The sequence below is a fragment of the Anser anser genome, assembly GCF_964211835.1.
Source record: "Anser anser genome assembly, chromosome: 19".
Lineage (NCBI taxonomy): Eukaryota > Metazoa > Chordata > Aves > Anseriformes > Anatidae > Anser > Anser anser.
Window position 1 is genome coordinate 13,748,114 of NC_139740.1, and position 19,038 is coordinate 13,767,151.

The following is a 19,038-nucleotide window of genomic DNA, read 5'->3' on the forward strand; positions in this document are numbered from 1 at the left end:
GCCAAGTGACAACACACCCCTGAAATCCCAAGGAGCGCAGGTGGGAGGCTAAATTCCAGACAACGACGTGTATCGTCAGGTTTCTGGATGTTAAACCAACATAAGGATGTCTATACAAAAAGTCCCGGTTATGTAATTACTTTTGCTTTCTAAGGAAAAGATATATTCACCATCACTGAGAATAAGAAAGATGCACTTTCTTTATGGGTTTTCTATGCTGGAACATTAAAAAAATCATCTCATCTCCTGAAAGTACAGGATGAAGAAATATGTTAAAAATTTCCCAATAGTCAGCCACAAAAACACAGACTATTACCAGCTAAAAAACAACATTATTCCCCGTGCGTGTTAGAATTTGACACTTCTGGGTACTGGCAACATTTTTCAGAAAAAAAAAAAATTAAAAAATAGCTGTGTATAAATGAAAAAGTTCTCTTTACTTTTCCTTTTCCATTTGCAGAGGAAAAAACAAAAAAGTCACTTTATGCATTTTTTTACATGGGAAACATTAAAAAGTCATCTAATCTCCTCAAACTTGCACTAATTAATGAGCAAGCATGAGATCTGGGAAAAGGAATAAAACCTGGGCTTTCTGTAGGGCAATTCAGTCGTGACACATTTAAAGCCCCGAGTGCGTTTTGCTTTTGATTCTGTAGGATTCGGAATTAACAGCTTGAGAGGAAATCTAGGCAGCCATGGAACACAGGCCTCCATTTTTTTGTAAAAAAGCTTCGGTCTTGGTGGTTTTCTGGGGATGGGGATGCGTTAAACTGCTTCTGGAAGGTCAAGCCCACCGGGTAGAGCCACACCACAATCTGCCTCTGTGGTCCTGTCTGGAATAGCCGGGCCCTCCCGAACCAAGGCTCCCCGACCATCTCACTGAGCCTTCGCAAGGCAGTGAGTCTCCGACGGTTTTGAATAAGAGCTTTGTGCCTAGGAGGTTAACTAGTGGTGTGCCGGCGTGCTTTCCGAGACAAGCGGCCTTCAGCAAGCCCCGTCTGGCGGAGAAGTGGCCAGCGAGCCAGGGTAGGCCCTCTGTTCTCGTTGCCACACGTCAGGCACGTCTAAGAGCCAGGTACAAGGGACACTGAGAGCTATTCCCTTACTCAGGGCTACGTCCTCTGCATCTGGTCCCCTGTGGAGCCTGGAGGTGTCCCAGGAGCGTGCGGAGCATCGTGCCCAATGTCCGTCCTGCCGCTGCATTGCTGCTCCCCTTCCCGAGGGGCCGTGGGTGCTGCAGCAGCGATGTCAGCGCTGAGCTCTGCCGGGTCACTTCAGCTGGCACCGCAGGCACCATGTCGCCAGCAAGCGCTCTGCACATGGGCACCAACATCCTCAGAGTGGTTTGAAACATATTGGAAAGTCACAGAAGCAAGCAGTCCACCTGTGTGGTGCCTCCCAACGCCCGAACTGCTGAAAAAATGCATCTTTTTGCACCACCTGGAGCTCCGTACTAGCTAACAGCATCATCCCTGGGCACGCTTGTTGCTGTAATCTCACGGAGCAGGCCTATAATGTGAGAAATTGCATCCAGATTGTTGTCTGCCAGGATGGGATGGCGTTTCCTAGCTAAGCAGGGACAGGTAAAGTTGTTCTCAGAAACTGCTGGTGAAGGCCTGAAGTCAGACAGGAGAACACCTAAGCCATGGACTGAATTGACTGATTGTGGTTGCGTAGCCTCAGCTGAAGTTGTTGTTATTTTCATGTCTGGTAATAAATAGAATAATAGACAAAAAGCCTAACTCCCTGCATGCAGCCTGAGTCAAGGAGCTGGGCACCGCGGCTCGCTGCAGGATTTGTGGCCCGGGACCTTCTTCCAAGCTGCGAATCAAGGCACAAAGCAGCTCCAGGGCCACTCGCGTGGCCGTGAGGACTCACTGGCCCCCTGGGACCCCCAGCTGTGCCTTTGCAGAGCACACCCCATCGCTCAGCTGCCCCTCGGTGCTCGTCAGTAGAATTTCAGATGCAAGAGCATCGAGTGGGTCAAGCTCACGTGGAGCCCAGCTCGTGGGATGTTAGCGGGCTCAGTCTGCCAGAGATTTACACATGCAATTGCTAAAAATCAGTAGGAATTTTCTCGCATCCATATGGAAGAAAAAGAAAGCAATTTCATTGCAATCAGTAAGTACTGAAGCATTCTCCTAGCCAGAAATATCGACCAGTGAATGCTGTCCCCTTGCAGCCCTCTGAGGAGGAACAGCTTCGAGGAGCAATGTTTCTGTGCCCTGCATGTTTCAGGTGCCTGTTTATCTGCGTTGTCAGCATCTTCTCCTTTCTATTTCCTCTTCACCCACCCCACATATTTGTTTGTTTGTTTCCCCACTAAAAGCATTTAGGGTCCTGGTGTTTGCCTCTTTTGAAATATTTTGTTTTCCCCTTGGGAAAACACATCCGTCTGGTCACCAGCAGCTCTCTGAGTTGAGCTCTGCTTTCCCAGCTCGTCCTCGTCCTCGGGCCCAGTCCCGGGCTGCTTTCAGTTGCCACCAGGAGGGGGGGAGTTTAAGGTGGAAAACTTTGTTTTGTTTCATTTGTTTGTTCAACCATTTGAAAGGGTTTTCTTTTTTCCTTTCCTTTCCTTTCCTTTCCTTTCCTTTCCTTTCCTTTCCTATTTTTTTTTATATAAAGGAGAGCAAACTTCTTTCTGTGATCAGCTCTAATATATTTATTTTTACATTTATCTCTAACTTCCTAATATACTAAATGAGTTTTCCAGCCTATCAAGCTCTTTACACCTAATTGAGCCCTACAGATATTCCAAAATCTCTCTGCAGGTACCAGACCGGAGTAAGATTGAGCCCGATACCATGAGAACAGTCAGAAAATCTGCCCCTTCTCATTACCCACAGTAGGTTTTTTCCATCAGAGGTTACATAGGGTTTAAAATCATCTGCTTCATTATTGATGAGAACTGGGAAAGAAAATTGAATTATTTTAATCTGTGTATTATTTTAAGGCTTTGACAAGCAGTCAAACCACCATGCTAATCCCTAATCCCTGGATAATCATCACCCGACAATTTTAAAATGTGGTCTATGAGAATTGCAGGAGGAGCCAGGCGAAAAGCAGTCGGAGTGTGCACATCAGAGGGTTTTAGTATTATTAGCATTACTAGCATTATTATTATTTAAAGTACACCTCTGGCGTGTCTCACAGAAACCTCTTCCCCATCTGCTCTGCATCGAGAGTTTCAGGAAAGAGGCAAAGTCAATCACCCAAAGCAGAACAATGTTGAGGGTGATTTTAATAACATAAAAATAATTCTTCCTTTAAAAAAAAATTTACCTCGTTTGCCACACATTTTAAAGCACAGAAAGTATTGCATAACTCCTAACCACCAAGCAGACTAGGAATACTGTATCCCTTTATTCTCTGAGTTTAATAGTTATAATTAGAACCTTTCCTATACGGTTTCTATATCTACATGTAATTTAAAAAAAATCCCTCTTGTCTTTCCCAATAAACCGAGGCATTGTTACACAGACTGAAGTGAAACAATTAAAGTGAGAAATGGAGACGTTGGTTTTTGAAGGGGGTTTTATTTTTTTTCTTTTTTGAGGTAGAAAAATTCTCCAACTTGAAATGTTCTCACTTAGCATCAATTTTGTCTTCGCGGTCTTGCTGTCCGCACTTGGGGAGCCTCTCGAGGCAGAGGGTGACTACAAAGGAGAGATGGAGCTAGTTAGGGAGAGCAGAACACGTGCAGCACACGGCCAAGCTGGGCAAATTGTAACATGCAGGGAAGAAAGCAGAGAGCTGGCCTCGTCATATAAATACTAGCAAAATAAGAGACGACTTGCAGGAGAAAGAAAGGAAAAAATTGACTATTTACAATCAAAATAAAATAAATAATCAACCCCCTTTGGAACTGTATGAAGATTTTGTTTTGCTCCAGCACTGATCTGAGTCTTTGCTGATCTCCTCAGGGGAAACCTGGTCTCAGCAGAGCCAGGCTGCCAGCACAGAGCTGGGGGGGACCACGGCTGCTCGGGGCCTTGAGACACGGCAGCAGCAGGCAGAGGGAACACAGCTTGGTGTTACGTCTCCCAAAGAAGGAGCTCCACTGATGGGAGACGTCTGTTTAGCTCTGTTTAAAATAGCTTCAGCGGTATCGAGTCTCCTTGGGACGCGGCATCTTACCTTTCCCTCCCTAAAAAGGAAACCTGTCTCTTTGCTTAAAATCACAGAGGATGGTAAAGGAAAAATTTATTTCTTGGACTTCTTCCTAAGCCAGAGAAAGTCCTGTTATTAATGCACAGGCGTGTGTTCTTTCTTTCAGGAGGAATTGCTGTGTGGCCATATGGTTACGCGCACTCTCATGTACACATTAATATCTTAGAATTTAATTCTTTTTTTTTTCATTGCAGCTTATTTTTCTTCTCTCCTGCTCCGTGTGTCAGAAGATGATTGATATGTGTAGAAGTGAGTCTTAAAAACACAAGTCATTGCCTGAGGTTCTTCCTATAATCAAAGCACATGCCCACCCATAGCTAATTAGACATTAGCCTAATGTCAACTGATTGATTTAGAGCAGTCCTACCACCCACCCAAAGAAGAGCAGAGAGCCTTTATTGGTGGGCAATGGGGGCAGAGTGGCACCTGAAGGTGAGGATGTTCTGCCTTTAAAGATTCATAATGTAAAATCTATTTTGCTTATATATGTAAATACACAGTGAGTTTTTTCTTCACTGTATTTAGTGACTGTGTTAAACAAAAGGAATTGGTTAGCAGGAAAAAAAAAAAGGGATTAAAGTCCATTCCAGACAAATCTGGGAGGTTTAAGCTGTTGAAGAAGTTCAGTACGGTGGTGGTGGTGTACGTCACCATGAGAAAAGCTGAGGTCCTTCCTCGCCCCCAGGCACTGAGGTGAGACCTGGCTCTTTTGCTGGTTCTAGTCTTGCACTTCGCAGTAAGCCTGGAAAAACACATTTGGCTACAATCTAGACACAATTTTTCAAAATCCTTTTCCTTCTTTCTTTTTCTGTATTTTTTTTCCCTTCTTTCCCCTCCCCTGCAGTCCCCTCCACCCTCCCACCCTGGATTTATGGGTCAGGAACCCTCAACGTTGTCCTGATGGATTAAGCAGAGACAAGTTGTATCGAGTAAATTAAAAATGAAATAGTTACAGCTGTTGGAACAGTCCCGGGGCCAGAGGAGGTAAAAGACTTTCTACCCTCGAGGGGCCTGGAAGTAATCTGTGAAGCACCAAACACTTAAATGAAGACAGCTTGAGTGAGGGCTGACGTCCTGCTGCGTGGGGAGCGCAGCCAAAGCCTCAGCTTGAGCGGGGGTTAAGGGGAACCAAGGCAGCAGCTGCCCTCCCAGCCCTGCTAGCCCCAAGCGTCCCCAGACCCCTTCCAGCACCCTCGGTCCCACAGCCAAGAGGGGACAGCAGGGGGGACAACGAAGAGGGCATTTTGAGGCGAGCCGTCGCAGGGATTTCATTTCTGCTATTGTGAGTTTATGCCATATGTTACTGAAATCTGTTTTTTGTGTTTTGCTTTTTGTTTGTTTGTTTTTGCTGGTTTTGTTTTTTTGCTGGGTATTTTGTTTTAAAGAAGCAACAAGCCAAACAGGGCAGTTCCATCAACAGTGATGGGCACCGCGGCACGGGGAAGGCACTGCCTCCTCCCAGGGGCTGGTTGGGACCAGGACCAGGACCAGCCCTGTTTGCTCAGCTAACCACCACAGCACAGTCTCTCTCTGTTGATTATAAATCAAACTCAGACAAAAGCATTCATAATTTACCTTTTTTTTTTTTTTTTTTGAATTCAAATTGTGCAGAATCACCCTTTCTGAGCAAATAAAAGCTCTCCAGAGTGTGTCCCTGCAGCGGGGCGAGCGCTTTTGAGCCTGCCCCAGACACACACGTTTGTAGCCAAAGTGCTTGGGCCAGTCCAAGTTAATGGAGCGGAGATGTCAGGGAATAAAATGCGGAGCCTTGTTCATCCCAGCTCATCTTCAAACAGCGCCCGGGAGGGCTCTGTCAAGCATGCAGCAAGGAACCGCTGCCAGCACCAGCATGGGCAACTCAGACAGGCTGAATGCCTGCCTGCAGACCATGGCTAGGGGGGAGTTTGTTTCTGCAGATGCGAGGAAGAGCTGAGGTTGGTCCACGAGGCAATATTGCCCTTAGCTCAGCTGCACAGGGGGAAGCAGCGGAGGAGGACGCATCTCCAGCAGCAGAATCTGTGCAACTTCGCGTTGCTCGGCTATAAACCTTTCACTAGCTGGACGTAAATCCTTCAGCTCTCTGCTACAGCGCAGCCTCTGCAGCTGCAAATTTATTTGAGCAGAGAATAGGGCCAAAAGAAGTAAATATGAGCGATGTGACTGATAGTGCTAGAACATTACGCAAGCTCCCACCCAGCTGCAGCAGAGGACACTTCCCCAGCTAATTCCCCCTGGAGATTCTCCACCAGGAGCTGGAGCCATGCTGCCCGGGATGCTGAGCAAGGGATGAGGATGTGGTCAACAGTAGGAGAAGGGATTTGTGGAGCGGGGTCTACAGAGCTCAGCCCCAAACATCAGTTTGGGATCCTAGGATGCTCGTGTGCATCGAAGAGCTATAGGCAGGGACCATGCACCAGTTTAACTGCAATAATCTGCAGAAGTTTTCATAACAAGCAGCTCATGAAAACGGCAGCTGTGGCACAGCCACCAGAGTGCCAGCAGAGACCTGATCGCTGCAGGTCCCATCAGCTCGGAGGGTTTGGCTTTAAAGAAGCCTCCGGCAGGCTGAAAACTTGCAGAAAACCGCAAGTCAGGCAGAGCAAAGGCTTGAAAGGGTAAAGAGCTCACCATGCAGTGGCTGAGTGCTACACCACCTGCACTACCCCATAACTTTCCCTAATGCTCCACAGCACTGCACCAAGCACTCCGGGAGGAGTCTGGGGCAGCCCTGCCGCAGCAGAGGCAGTGACGGGGAGGCACGGCTTGCCCCGAGGGACTTGGCAGCCGGTGCAAAGGGTGGGGAGCAAGCCCAGGGGACACGTGCCAACGTGGAAAATCCCAGGGGCTGCCCGGGATATGTGGCAGAGAGACAGCCCTTAACCTGTCCTCGCCAGGCTCTCTTTCCTTGCTCAGCAGCCGCTGCTTCCCAAACTCGCAGAATAACCTCGTGGGCTATCTGATGCCATACGGGGCTCTTTTTCCTTCAGTATTCTCTATTTTTTGTATTAAATTTGTGGGGTATCCCTTTATCACAGCCTTCATCTCAAGAGCATCCCGCAGAGCAGCACTGGAGAGAAGGGACTGTCTGATGGGCTGCACCATTTCAGGAGGGCAGGAGTAGTTCTGTGTTGCTGATGCAAAATGTCAAAGTGCCATGATGTAAGCTGGGGGGGGGGAGATGTTTGGTTTTCTTTTTTTCTGTAAAACCCCAGCCCTGAGAGTCATGTGAATCTCAGCTTTCACTTAGAGCCAGGCTGGTTCCAGTGCGCCTTTGTTACACAGATGCCAGAAACTATGATGTGAAATGCACCCTAGAGGTTTAAAACAATTACGAAGGACCCTCCATATATTTTCAAGTAAACCTTTATGATTTTCTTTTTGTTGGTGGTGGCGTTTCTGTTTTATATTTGATTATTATTATTAATAATAATAATAATAATTTTTGTTGTGTTTTTTCTTTTTTAAGCCAATACTGTTTTTCTGGAACAGCAAATTCTTGAAGGCCTGTGCTGGTAACGTTGATGGTGCTGGACTGGTTGGTTCTGGGTGCAGAGAGCTACAAAAACCTCCCGAGGGACTGCCAGATCCCTCGCAGAGCTGGGTCAGTTCAGGCGCCAGCAGTGAAACGGAGCCATGCCATCTTGTGCTGGCTTTGCCTTTATTTCTGCTGCTGTTGTTGCCGTTATTACAATTCCTATTGCATTAACACCTAGGTCCCCTGTCACAGAGTGAGACCCCTCTGTGCTAACGCTTAAAAATGTTAAATAAAATGGGGACGACTGGCCTGAGGCATCCGCAATGCGCAGCCTGACTAACACTTCTTCCTCTCCCTTGGTGTTTAGTACTTCTGGAATCTCACAGTACTTCAGCCATGTGTTATCTTCTAGATTTTTTTTTATTATTATTATTTTTTGGTACAGGGGCATTGTGGTCTTGGGGGGGAGGTTTGCCTTTGCTTTGATTTTATAATTCAATTTCTTGTCACTATACTGTAAAGTGGATCTCTCGGCTTGCAAGCACACTGACAACACAGACAGGCTACCTTTCTCATTTGGAAAGGACACTTCACTTGAATGAGGTCTTTTCTGAACAGAAAATGGGTTAACCTGCAATTCAGCAAAGCTACCTTTGGAGCCAGAAATAGTTGTCAATATTTTGTCACTTTTTCAGCAGAATACTGGGGTTGGTGGGTCTGCTTTAAATGCTGGGGCACTGAAATAATGCTGGACTTAGAAACAAGTTTGCACGGGTCTACCTCGTTGGGAATTACGGTGCAGAGCATCTCAGTCTGGCCCTGGTCTACTCGCAGAGTCTGCGCCGTCCCCGCCACCCCAGGAGCAATGCCCCCGAAGGGGACTGTCCCCATAGCCGTGCAGGGTCGGGATCCCTTGGCGAGGATGAGCAGCCCCTCTCGAGCTGCCCCCGCTTGCAGCTGCAGCACAGTGACTTGTTTTCGCCATCGGCCGCCTGGCAATGCCACAGACGTTACTCACGGCTGCATCCTGGAGCCAGACGAGAACATTCATTTCACACCACAAACTTACTTTTTTTCCCCCTCCGATGCTTTCTTTTATCGAGTTTCAATATAATAAACAAAGGAGATGATATTATTTCACTGGCAAAGACTCCAACTAATGCACAAACAGTTTTCAATACTGGCACACGGAGGGACTTTTTCACCATATAGTGGCCAGTCAGACCCGTATCAGTCCTAATGGCAGAGGAAAATGGAAATTCAGATCTTTCACCTTGAAGAATAGCCGCAATTCATACCCAGCTTGTACTCCCCATCCCCCCAACACACTTATTTTTTTTTTCCTTTTATTGCCAGCACAGCAAACCGAACCGTCACAGCAGTATCAAAGGAAATTTTCCAAGCTGTTGACGTGCAGCAAAGGGACAGTCTCGTGTAGCTCAGCACTTAATCGTCTCGGGCTGTGGCACGGTGTCTGCAGCAGGGCCCCCGCCTGCTTTCTGTGCAAGCTTTGGTTCTCGTAACGACTCTGGGCAAGTTGCTTCGCTCCTCTGGGCTTCTGCTGTCCCTTGGATGGTCTGTTTGGATCTCAGTTCTTCAGGCTGGAAAGTGTGAATTTAAGCCTTATTCTTGACTTTTGCCAAAGCCCTGCCCAGCGGGCTACAGCTAAATTCATTGCAGTGAGGGTCAGAGGCAGCTGAGTCCTGCCCCAGTCACCGTTGGCTTTCACTACAGGTGCCCTTAACCATGCTGGCTCCTGGGCTCCATCAGACCTTTGAACAGTTACACATGCAAAGGATATTTCATGTGTTTGATAAGTTTCTTTTGTAAAGCTAGCTATTGTGAATCAAATGACAAGGCATCCGCTGTGGTTAAAGCAAACAAGCGCTTTATTACTTTTGTTTGAAAGAAAAAAAAAAGAAAAAAAAAGAAAGAAAAAAGAAAAGGCAAAATGAGAGGAATGCATCTGTTTAACTCCACCAATGCAAATTTCTCAGCCCATAACAAGCCAAGCTTCGTTTCTGGCCAAATCTCCCACACTAACACGAACCACCGCCTGATGAAGTGATTTTCCCTGCGATCGGGATGCAAGTCATTGTCTGAGAAGGGACTCCCAGAAGCCTGCTGGAGAGCTGAGGCCCTGCTGAACGCTTCAGCCGCTCACTGATCCAACCCACCGTACAACCAGGCAGACCTGTCACCTGCAGCCAGCTCCCCCATTGGAAAAACACACAATTTTCCAAAGGTAAAGGAGTCTTGGGTTACTAGGAACACAAATCATTATAAGTAAAACTGCATTCCCAATTTATTGTATTTGTTTTATTTATAATTTTATTACTTATTCCACATTTTCCATATTTTCCATGTGTTCCACGTCATTCTTGTCCATTCAGGCCTTTACGTGGAAACTTGGGCTCTTCTCCACTGCCTAATGTGTTGAAGGCTTTATAAACAGTCTTGTTTCATTGTTTGCTCTGCATGTTTCCATCCCAAGAGTTGTGCCTGAAGTTGTACTTGGTACAAGTCTGACTGCTCTCCGACTGGGGAACTGGGCTAGAAGGGAAGAAAAGCGTCTATTAATGTGATAAGCTGGCGAAAATAACGACCAGCAAATTAGTCAACTGGAGCTCTAATGAAGAACAGATTGAGACTCCTCTGATTTGTGGTTGTGGGTTTGTTATTGCTGTTGTTGGTTTATGGTTTTTTTTTTGTTGTGTTTTTTTGTGTTTTTTTTTTTTTTCTTTTTTCCCATGATAGGGTTTTAAGTTGTCAAAGACAGATTTTTCCAAACACCACAGTCAAGGCTGAGGACTGGTCAACACATTGCATGCACACACCCCAATTTCCCACCAAGCCAAAACCACAGTTCACTGCAGGAGGAGGAAACTCCTCGCCATGCCGGTAGGTTCCTTCCCTGCTCTCCACAGCTGCTTCTGGAAGGTAGCATCAGGCGTCCGTGTGCACAGTTAATTCACCATTTTCCCCTCTCCTAGATGCACAGGCAAGTAGTTTCTTTCATGCTCACATCTGACCGCAATCTGTGAGCAAATCAGGCGTGTTCAGCAATGCTGCTTTTAGCTGCACTTTCAAGGTTTTGTGTCAACAGGAACGTTAGGTCAATTTGCAAACAGCCTTGGAAAATCTGGTGCGGCATCTCTAATGCTATTGACAGGGCCTGCTTACATTTGGCATCGCCAGGCTAACAGTTGTCATTCAGCTCCTGAGCGCATTTACACCAGCTCATCTATTTTTCATCAGTCTTGCACCCTCTGTGCCAACCTTATCGATGCACGAGTGCGTTCATTCTGATTCGCTTCGATCCCATGTGTCCTGAATCTGTGTGCACCCACACACAAACCTGAATAATCTCTCGGATAGCAAAAGGATGCTCAGGTCCTGCAAAAAAACTCATCAAGTTTCATTTAGAGTGTGTAGCCCAGGTGACTTTTTCATACGAGGAGCTCAAAAAACCAACGGCGCATTTGATGGCAGGGGAGGGGCAGGGAGATTGGATTAAAACATCTGGTGGGGTAATTAGACTCGCTAAAAAGTTTACACTCCAAACTGCCCCTACATAATTGATGGGGCTATTGTGGTGTGTCACTTCCACTTACGGGTGTGCAGCAGCCGCTTTCGCCTCGCTGCGCCCCGCGCTAACCTTCGCGGCTGACCTGCTGCGGTTCCCCTATTAAAGCTGCAATTATGGGGTGACTCTTAATAGCGAGGTCTTGCTTCAGAGTGGGGAAAAATGTTTCTGTAACTCACATGCGACAATTAAAGATAATTTAAAATGTAAGTAATTGCACTGGGTTTCTGGAAACTACTGTAGAGGTCTTGTCCCAGGCATCTGACATGCACGGTGGTGTATTTTGACAAGTTTTGAGCAGATTTCCATTAAATACCAACCAGCAGCTCTATTTTCTTTGGAGTCAGTGGTCAGGAAATGGTGATTGTGAAAGGTCAGGTCTGGTAGATTTGGGAGGGGACGGAGGTGTTATTCGTGTTCTGATCCATGGGGATCCAGTTCCAACATAAATCTTTCAGTCGCTTCATTTTTTGCTTTCCGCATGGTCTTTGAGCAGTAGGAAAGTAAGGGTTGATCCACGGGAAGGTGCTGCTGTTACTTTACCCCTGCTGAGATGAGGGACCTACAGAATGTCCAGCTACTCTTGCAAAACCTGTGGGGTCTGGGTTTAGAGACCTGGTGAACATTAAAACGGATCTCCATCCCATCACAGCCTTGCGCTAAACCTCTTAGTTTGCAAAAGCAGATTTGAAATTGCAACTACTCCAAGGCTTCTGCGAGGTCAGCTAAGTGAGAACATCCTGCAGAATTCACGCGGATACTTTCGGAGGTTCGGCGGTCCCTGAAGGAGTTTTGCATCACGAAAACAGCCTGTCGGACGAGTTTGGATTCTGCCACATGGTCCTAGCGATAATAAGCCATCTGTGTGCACCACGCTGCACATGACCTTTCCTCTCTCAATTTTCTCTCCCTCGCTTTTTTCCCAAGTCCTCTCCTATTTGACCTACATTTAAGTAACCCAACAACTCCCAGCAGAGCACGCAGAAGAGTTAAATATGCAATCAATTACCAGCATGCAAATGAAGAGTCCATCTACATCGGAGTGAAAACAAGCCTATGAAAACAGGACGATCACAGAAGGGAGAGGGACCCTTCGTGACTGCAATCACCTTCTGCCACTGATCGATTTAGGCTCCTGTCTCAGCTGAGGAGGCTTTTGCTCCGAAACCATTCGACGTAGGGCTGTAAAAAAAACTTTTGCATCACAAGTTGCAGAGAGAAAACTTGTACAACGTTTGAAGTTTTCACTCTTATTTCACTTTTCTATAACTGAATTTATAAATTATCTTCTAAAGTTAGAGATAACACTATTATAGACGTCTTCAGCTTGTGCCACTGAATAAAATTAAATACGTGCATAGGCAGTTTCATGATCAGGATGTCTGAAAGCTTTACCCTTTGTGTAAGCTTATACAGAACAAAATACCTATAGGAAATAAAAGCTATGAAAGTCTTGCCCTCATTGTCACTTTCTAGTGGCTGACTTTGTGACCAGAATTTGTCAGAGGCATCAGTAATATCATGGCTGGTCACCACAAAAAAATAAATAAATAAATAAATAAATAAATAAATAAAGCAGTGCAGGACTTCATAAAAGTAGTAAAAACAGAAAAACAGAAGATGAAATCAAATATAAAAAAAAAAAAAGAAAGAAATGAACAGATTTCTGAGGCAAATGCAGTGAAATGCAAATTTAAAATGCATGACAACAACAAAAAAAAAAGCATCAAACCTTAAAATCCTTATTTTTTCTTGACATGAAAAGACTCCAAATAAGAATAAGAATATGCCCGTGCATATTCTATATCTGTGCTGGTCTTTATCTATATTCCAGTGTGGTGTTTTTAATGAGGGACTCGGAAATTACACTTGAAATGTGCCAAGAGCTGTGGTTCTTATTTGATCATGACTGAAGCATCACTTATGCAACGGCCTGGTCCTTATGGATGGGACAAAATGACAGGAGCTGCTCTGGGGGGTTGCTTTTCTTTCCTGAAGAGCCCTGTTTCGGATCTAACCCAGAACCGCTTCCTTATGATTTAATTTAAAGCTGTCGGAGTGCTCAGCCTCAAGGCACGTCACGGCACCCGCGGCGCAGCGGCCGGGTGCCTCTGACAAATGCCACCGCGTGGCCCCGCGCTGCCAAAAGCATTCCTGGGGCTGTTTCCTGGTGCCTCTCCAGGCCGACAGAGGAGGTTTACATTACCATCACACGGCTGCCTTCAGCTGCGCCTGCGAGCACGGCCCATTTGGAGACCTTGCCATGTTGGGCTACACAGGGAGCAGGAGGGGGGGAGGAATAAAAAGGCAAACAAACCACAGTTAGCTTTTAAGCACCCGCATCTGCATCAGCAATGCACCCAAACCCAGCCTCCGCTGCCTTGTCCATGCAAAACCCGTGTACAACGCTCGGAGGGCAGCTTTAAAAATGTTTTTGAACACATAACACATAGGAAAATAACACACTGTAGAAACTTGGCAATGAGTTTGTCTCAAGTAGCCAAGTTGGGCATGGAAAAAAAAATTAGACAATAAAAGGTCATTTCTAGCCAAGTTTTAAGTGAGTATACAATACATACTTTTTTTTTTTTCCCCTGCTCCTTGCCTTAGTTATTGGCCAACTTGGCTACAAGCTTATGGAAAACACTGAAATGGAATTATTGTAATTGTGTTTTTTTTTTCCTCTTTTTGACGAAGCAAAAGTTCTTATAAGCAATAATTTAATTATGGCAAAAGCGTAACACAGACACGCTTCTAAGGATGCATCATCAAAAAAAAAAAAGTCTTTTCTACACCATATTTTAAACTAAAGCTACTTCATGTGTGCCAGTGATCTAATACTACTGCTATTTATGATTTTCTTTAATTATTTATTATAAAGTATGCCATAAAGTGGAAAATTACTGGTGCTGATCACCTTTCCAAGCAGGCTAATTTAGAACTGAGCGCTCTAAGTCAATTAGGATAATAAACCCGCCGGAGCGAAGACGGGGACTTTCTTGGCATTAACGTGTCCCTCCTGCTTCTGGCGTGCTGCTGGGCGGCCCCGAGGCCAGGAGCCACGGCTGCCTCCCGTGGGACGCGTCCCCGCAGCCTCCTTCCTTGCCCCCAGGTAGCTCAGGTGGAGGATTATTGAGAGCGAGCTCCTTGCTGACGCAGGGCGCGTATTTAACATCCTGCTCTGTTTCATACCTTCGAGCGTCTTGTGTTTTATTTTAGATTTTTGTAAGGGCAGAGCTTAAAAAAAATCAATTAAAAGCAAATACCGGATTTTTCCTCCCTAAGCTGAGCTGGAGGCATCTTCCTGTCCTTCTAAGGGCTGTGGGCATTTTGCCCGGAGGATCAGGGAGATTCTGAGAGGTTTGATCCAGAAGCACAGGTAACTCCAACGTGCATCAGCCCAGGCACCCGTGTAGAGCAGGTACCAGAGAGAGCCGTGAGAGCTCTGCAGCTCAGAGAGCAGCCGCTGAGCGCTGGCATCCCCTGAGGACGCTGCGAGCTGTGCTGGTGCTAGGACAGTGGTGCTGCATGTAAGGGGATGTAAGACCAGGTCCGAAAAGCTGACCTAAGTGAGAGAGGAAAGGAGTCAAGCATGAGAATAAAAGGGAAAGACAAATCACAGCTGAAGATGCAAAGCAAAAATGAAAAAAAAAAAAAGAAAAGAGAGAGAGAGAGAAAGGAGGGGAGAAAGGAAGGGGGAGAGGGGAGGAGGGACACCACAAGCCTGAAATCATCAGGAAGCCTGGAAGTTTATAAGCTGCACATTTGGAGCTGTGTTAAATAGGAACACTGGTTTCCTTTCTGCTACTTATCATCCAAAGACGACCATTCCTTTGCAAACAGAGTTGATCTTACACTTTCTCGTGTTCTCTTGGAAATATCCTTCCAAGTCATCAGACATATTTTTAGTAAGTGAAGGTTTTGCCAGATACATTTACCTCTTGGCTTTTTTTTTTCTTTTTTTGTCTTTTCAAAAAATATGAATCTAAAGTTAAAAAAAAAAAAAATAGCCCTTTTCTATTTATGCCACTGGAAATATGGGAGAAAGCTGTAGCAATGGGAAAAAAATATATATTTTTTTTTTCAGTTTGTAGAGACTGATATTTTTAGTGGCAAATATTGATGGCAGAACTGATTTTGCAAAGAGAGGGATATTTTTCCCCGCTAGTATTTCATAGCAGAGTGCAACAACCGGCCTCCAAGCCCACGCTGGCTGCAGCACACGACCAGCAGGTAAATGGGGCCGAGTTGTGCATGGCTGGGCTCTGAAGCCCCATGGGCAGGGGGCTCCAGCCTGGGGTGGGCAGCGGGCGGTGGGCGCCTGCAGACCCTCTGGGCACACTCACCGTGTGCTTTTCCCTCGTGTTGCTCGGGGGCTTGCAGCCCGACAAGCCTCGTCAAGCCCAGCGTGTGTAAGGAGGGTGCGGTGATGTCTAATTACACCCCTTGGGAGGACGTCCATGACCTGACGTCTCCAGCACATGGGGCGGCTTCGCTTAGCTGCCGCGACTGGTTCTGCGCGGCGGGAGCGGCGACGGGGCTGGAAGGAGTAAACACGGTGAGTAACGCCGGAGTCACGTTGGACATGGCGTGTGGTAACTTGACCTGTGACAAATTCCGTGCGGAGATGGGCTGGTGTGGCCACCTGCCTCAAGGAATGGTCGCTGGTGGCGTGCTGCTGGTGCTTCGCGTTCATTGATGTCTACAAGTGAGCCTAGCGTCCGCGGTGGTTCCAGAACACACGGCGATATCCTTGAGGAGAGGCCGTGGAATGGGGATGGGGTTGGGTGACGGCACCCCTCACTGCCCCTGTTGTCTTCAGGACGCATTTTTTGGCAAGGGGGCTCTGCTATACTCAGCCTTGGTGCGGTGCCTCTCTTGCACCTCCCCCTGTGGCTCACCCTTTGGTCGTGCTCCAGCACAGCCCCCGAGAACCTAAACGGCCCCACAGCCACGGGGGCATCGCTGCGCTTGGCTCGTCTCTGGGGAATCTGCCCGGTGCCATGCTGCTAGAAAACCAGGGATGGGAGCTGGCAGCCTGCCGCCCTCTGCTCAGTGATGGGGCTGTGCGTTCCTCCACTGGTGTCTCCAGAAGTGCAATAAAATAAAATAAAATAAAATAAAATAAAATAAAATACATATGAAATGAAATGAAATAAAGTAAAATGAAATAAAATGAAATAATAAAATAAAACAGTAAAATAAAAAAACAGTAAAAATGAAATAAAATGAAATAATAAAATAAAACAGTAAAATAAGATAAGATAAGATAAGATAAGATAAGATAAGATAAGATAAAATAAAATAAAATAAAATAAAATAAAATAAAATAAAATAAAATAAAATAAAATAAAATAAAATAAAATAAAATACAATAAATAAAATATGAAATGAAATGAAATAAAATAAAATAAAATAATAAAGTAAAATAGTAAAATAAAATAAAGTAAAATGAAATAAAATAATAAAATAAAATAGTAAAATAAAATAGTAAAATAAGATAAGATAAGATAAGATAAAATAAAATAAATAAAATAATAAAATAAAATAAAATAAAATAAAATAAAATAAAATAAAATAAAATAAAATAAAATAAAAATAAAAATAAAATAAATACAATACAATACAATACAATACAATAAAATAAAATTAGAAACAATGAGGAAAGGAATATGCCTTTTCTTGCAAAATCCAGAGCTCATCCCACTGCTATGTCATCAGTTCGGTTCCTGGTCTCTGCTATTCCCTTGTCTCTCTTGCTCAGCCTGGCCCAGCCGCCACCCACTCGTTGATCCTCTGGGTTGACAGCACACAAAGTCCAGCCCGAGCCAAGACCCTCAGAGGAGCAGCAGGACATCCCACCCAGCCGAAGAATCTGGAGGCTTCCAAGCTTTTATGAGTCAGTCGTCACCTCCAGGAGCTTTAGAAGGAAATTGCTTTAGGGCACTGTCGTCACTGTTTGAGAGCATTTGTTGACAGGGAATGTCTGTGCCACTGTTACAAACCTCAGGCTGGGTTATATTTGAACCCCACACCACCGGGTTTAGCACATATACGTTGGCCAGCTGAGCTGAGAAGCGGAGAGCTCAGCATCACCAGGAGCTGGCAGCTGCTCAGCAGTTACCGCACGTCTCTGTGCACAGTCCGCACCAGCAACAAATGCAGCCCGATGGACTTAGGTTAGCCGAGGACAAAATATATTTACATAGAATCTACTAATTACTACATTACATGTCTACGATCTGATGAAATTACAAAGAAGGGGGTGAAAAAAATACCACTACTGATTTGGAGCTAAACCCACTAGCAGGGAACAAGACACACAGACGCTTTTGCCAATGAATTACACAACCTTATGCTGCTACAGCTACCAGGAGCACGTCTGAGCCTAGCTCATGTTCACAGGGCCTGATGGCATCAGCAGGAGGGTGCTCATTTATTCCAGACAGGGAAAGTCGGTTCAGGGCTTCCCGTGCAGGAATGAGCCTGACCCATGTGTCACCTAAAAGCTCTCCTCCACATATCTCATTGCAAGACATAAAATCATGGCAGCATTTAGGTTGGAAAAGACCTCTAAGATCATCAGCTGTTAACCTAGCAAATGTCGCTGAATTTAGTACCTACAAACCAGTTTGTACGCAGACATCACAGCTTTAGGTGTGCTGTAGCAAGGAGATGGCTGCACGATTTTCTCCCAGCCTTTCCTCCTTGGCAGCAGACAAGCTGCTGCCTCCCCCTTCCTCACCCAGAAATGAGGTTGGATCTGGCGTGAGAAAAGCACGATAAATTCGGAAGACGAGTTCCCTTTTCCTCCTGTCCCTCCCCAGTTGGAGGCTGCCTGGCGCAGGGTTGGTGGCCTCCTCCGGGCCCAGCCGTCAGCCTCGTGGAGGAGCCAGGGCACTGAAAAGCCCCGAGACGTCCCCGGGGACGCCGCGCTCCCCCTCCGAGGGCCATTCCCACTCCCTGCCTTGCAGGCAGCCGGCAGCCCCAGCAGCTCCCCGCTCCAGGCTGTTGATTCACCGTGACGGCTCAGGATGTGTAACCTCATCATCCTCCTAGCAGAAAGCTATTTCTGTCTCCCAAACAAACACAGGAGAGACTTTGGTGAGGCAGAATGAAAAATGGCTTCGTGGCTGCCCTAAAGGAAGCGAACGCCAGGCGGTGGTCGGCAGCGCTCTCCTCCCGGCTGATGGGGCTTTGACCCAATTTTGTCCAAAATCTGTGGAAAAATAGAGGTGCTTTAAACTCGGGACGACACGCTCACAAAGGCTGGCTGAGATCCTAGCGGAGCCGAAAGCAACTTGAGACCTGGCCAGCCCAAGCAGAGCATTTTGTTGTTGTTTTTTAAAAATGATACTCATTAGGAGCAGGAGCCGGGCAATGTTCCCCTTCTGCAACTGATAACATTGAAAGAAGGAGATGAGGGGAAAAGAAACCTCAGAAAATAAAACTTATTTGGCACCGCTGATTAAAACCAGTGTGTGTTTCATATTGAAAGGCTGTGTTTGCTCAAGGTTTATTCAGCTCTGGTCTCCTCCATCCACATAAGGTTTGTTTTAATGACCATGGAGTTATTTGAATCTATTAATTTTTTTTTCCTGAAAGTTTCATAATAACAATGCCTGTTTTTTCATATAGCACTCTACAGCCACGCGTCTGGAAATACACTGCAAATGGGCAATTAGTGTCAGCCTTATTCTGAAGATGTAGAAACTCGAGCAGAGTCCAAGTGAGACACTCACTAAACAGCAATGCCAGAATCATGCGTTTAGCTCGGTCTTGAAAAATGGGAGCTAGAGCCAAAAAA

General features: G+C 45.9%; 1 protein-coding gene and 1 long non-coding RNA gene across 3 annotated transcripts in view; one reads left to right on the forward strand and one right to left on the reverse strand.

Moving 5' to 3' along the window:
• Window positions 1–2,730: 2,730 nt before the first annotated feature.
• Window positions 2,731–16,368, forward strand: LOC310883959. The gene is made up of 2 exons (XR_014573970.1): window positions 2,731–5,452; window positions 7,637–16,368. It is a non-coding gene; the product is annotated as an uncharacterized lncRNA (long non-coding RNA).
• Window positions 9,991–19,038, reverse strand: part of LOC310883956 (uncharacterized protein) — a 190,642-nt gene continuing 181,594 nt past the window's right edge. Inside the window, exon 10 of one of the 2 annotated variants that reach the window (XM_083805069.1) lies at window positions 9,991–12,413. Coding sequence is in view for 1 of the 2 variants with exons in the window: in XM_083805070.1 (XP_083661196.1) it covers window positions 10,108–10,198 (91 nt within the window). In the remaining variant the exon portion in view is untranslated. The remainder of the gene's footprint in view (window positions 12,414–19,038) is intronic. The other variant, XM_083805070.1, reaches the window with a different exon arrangement.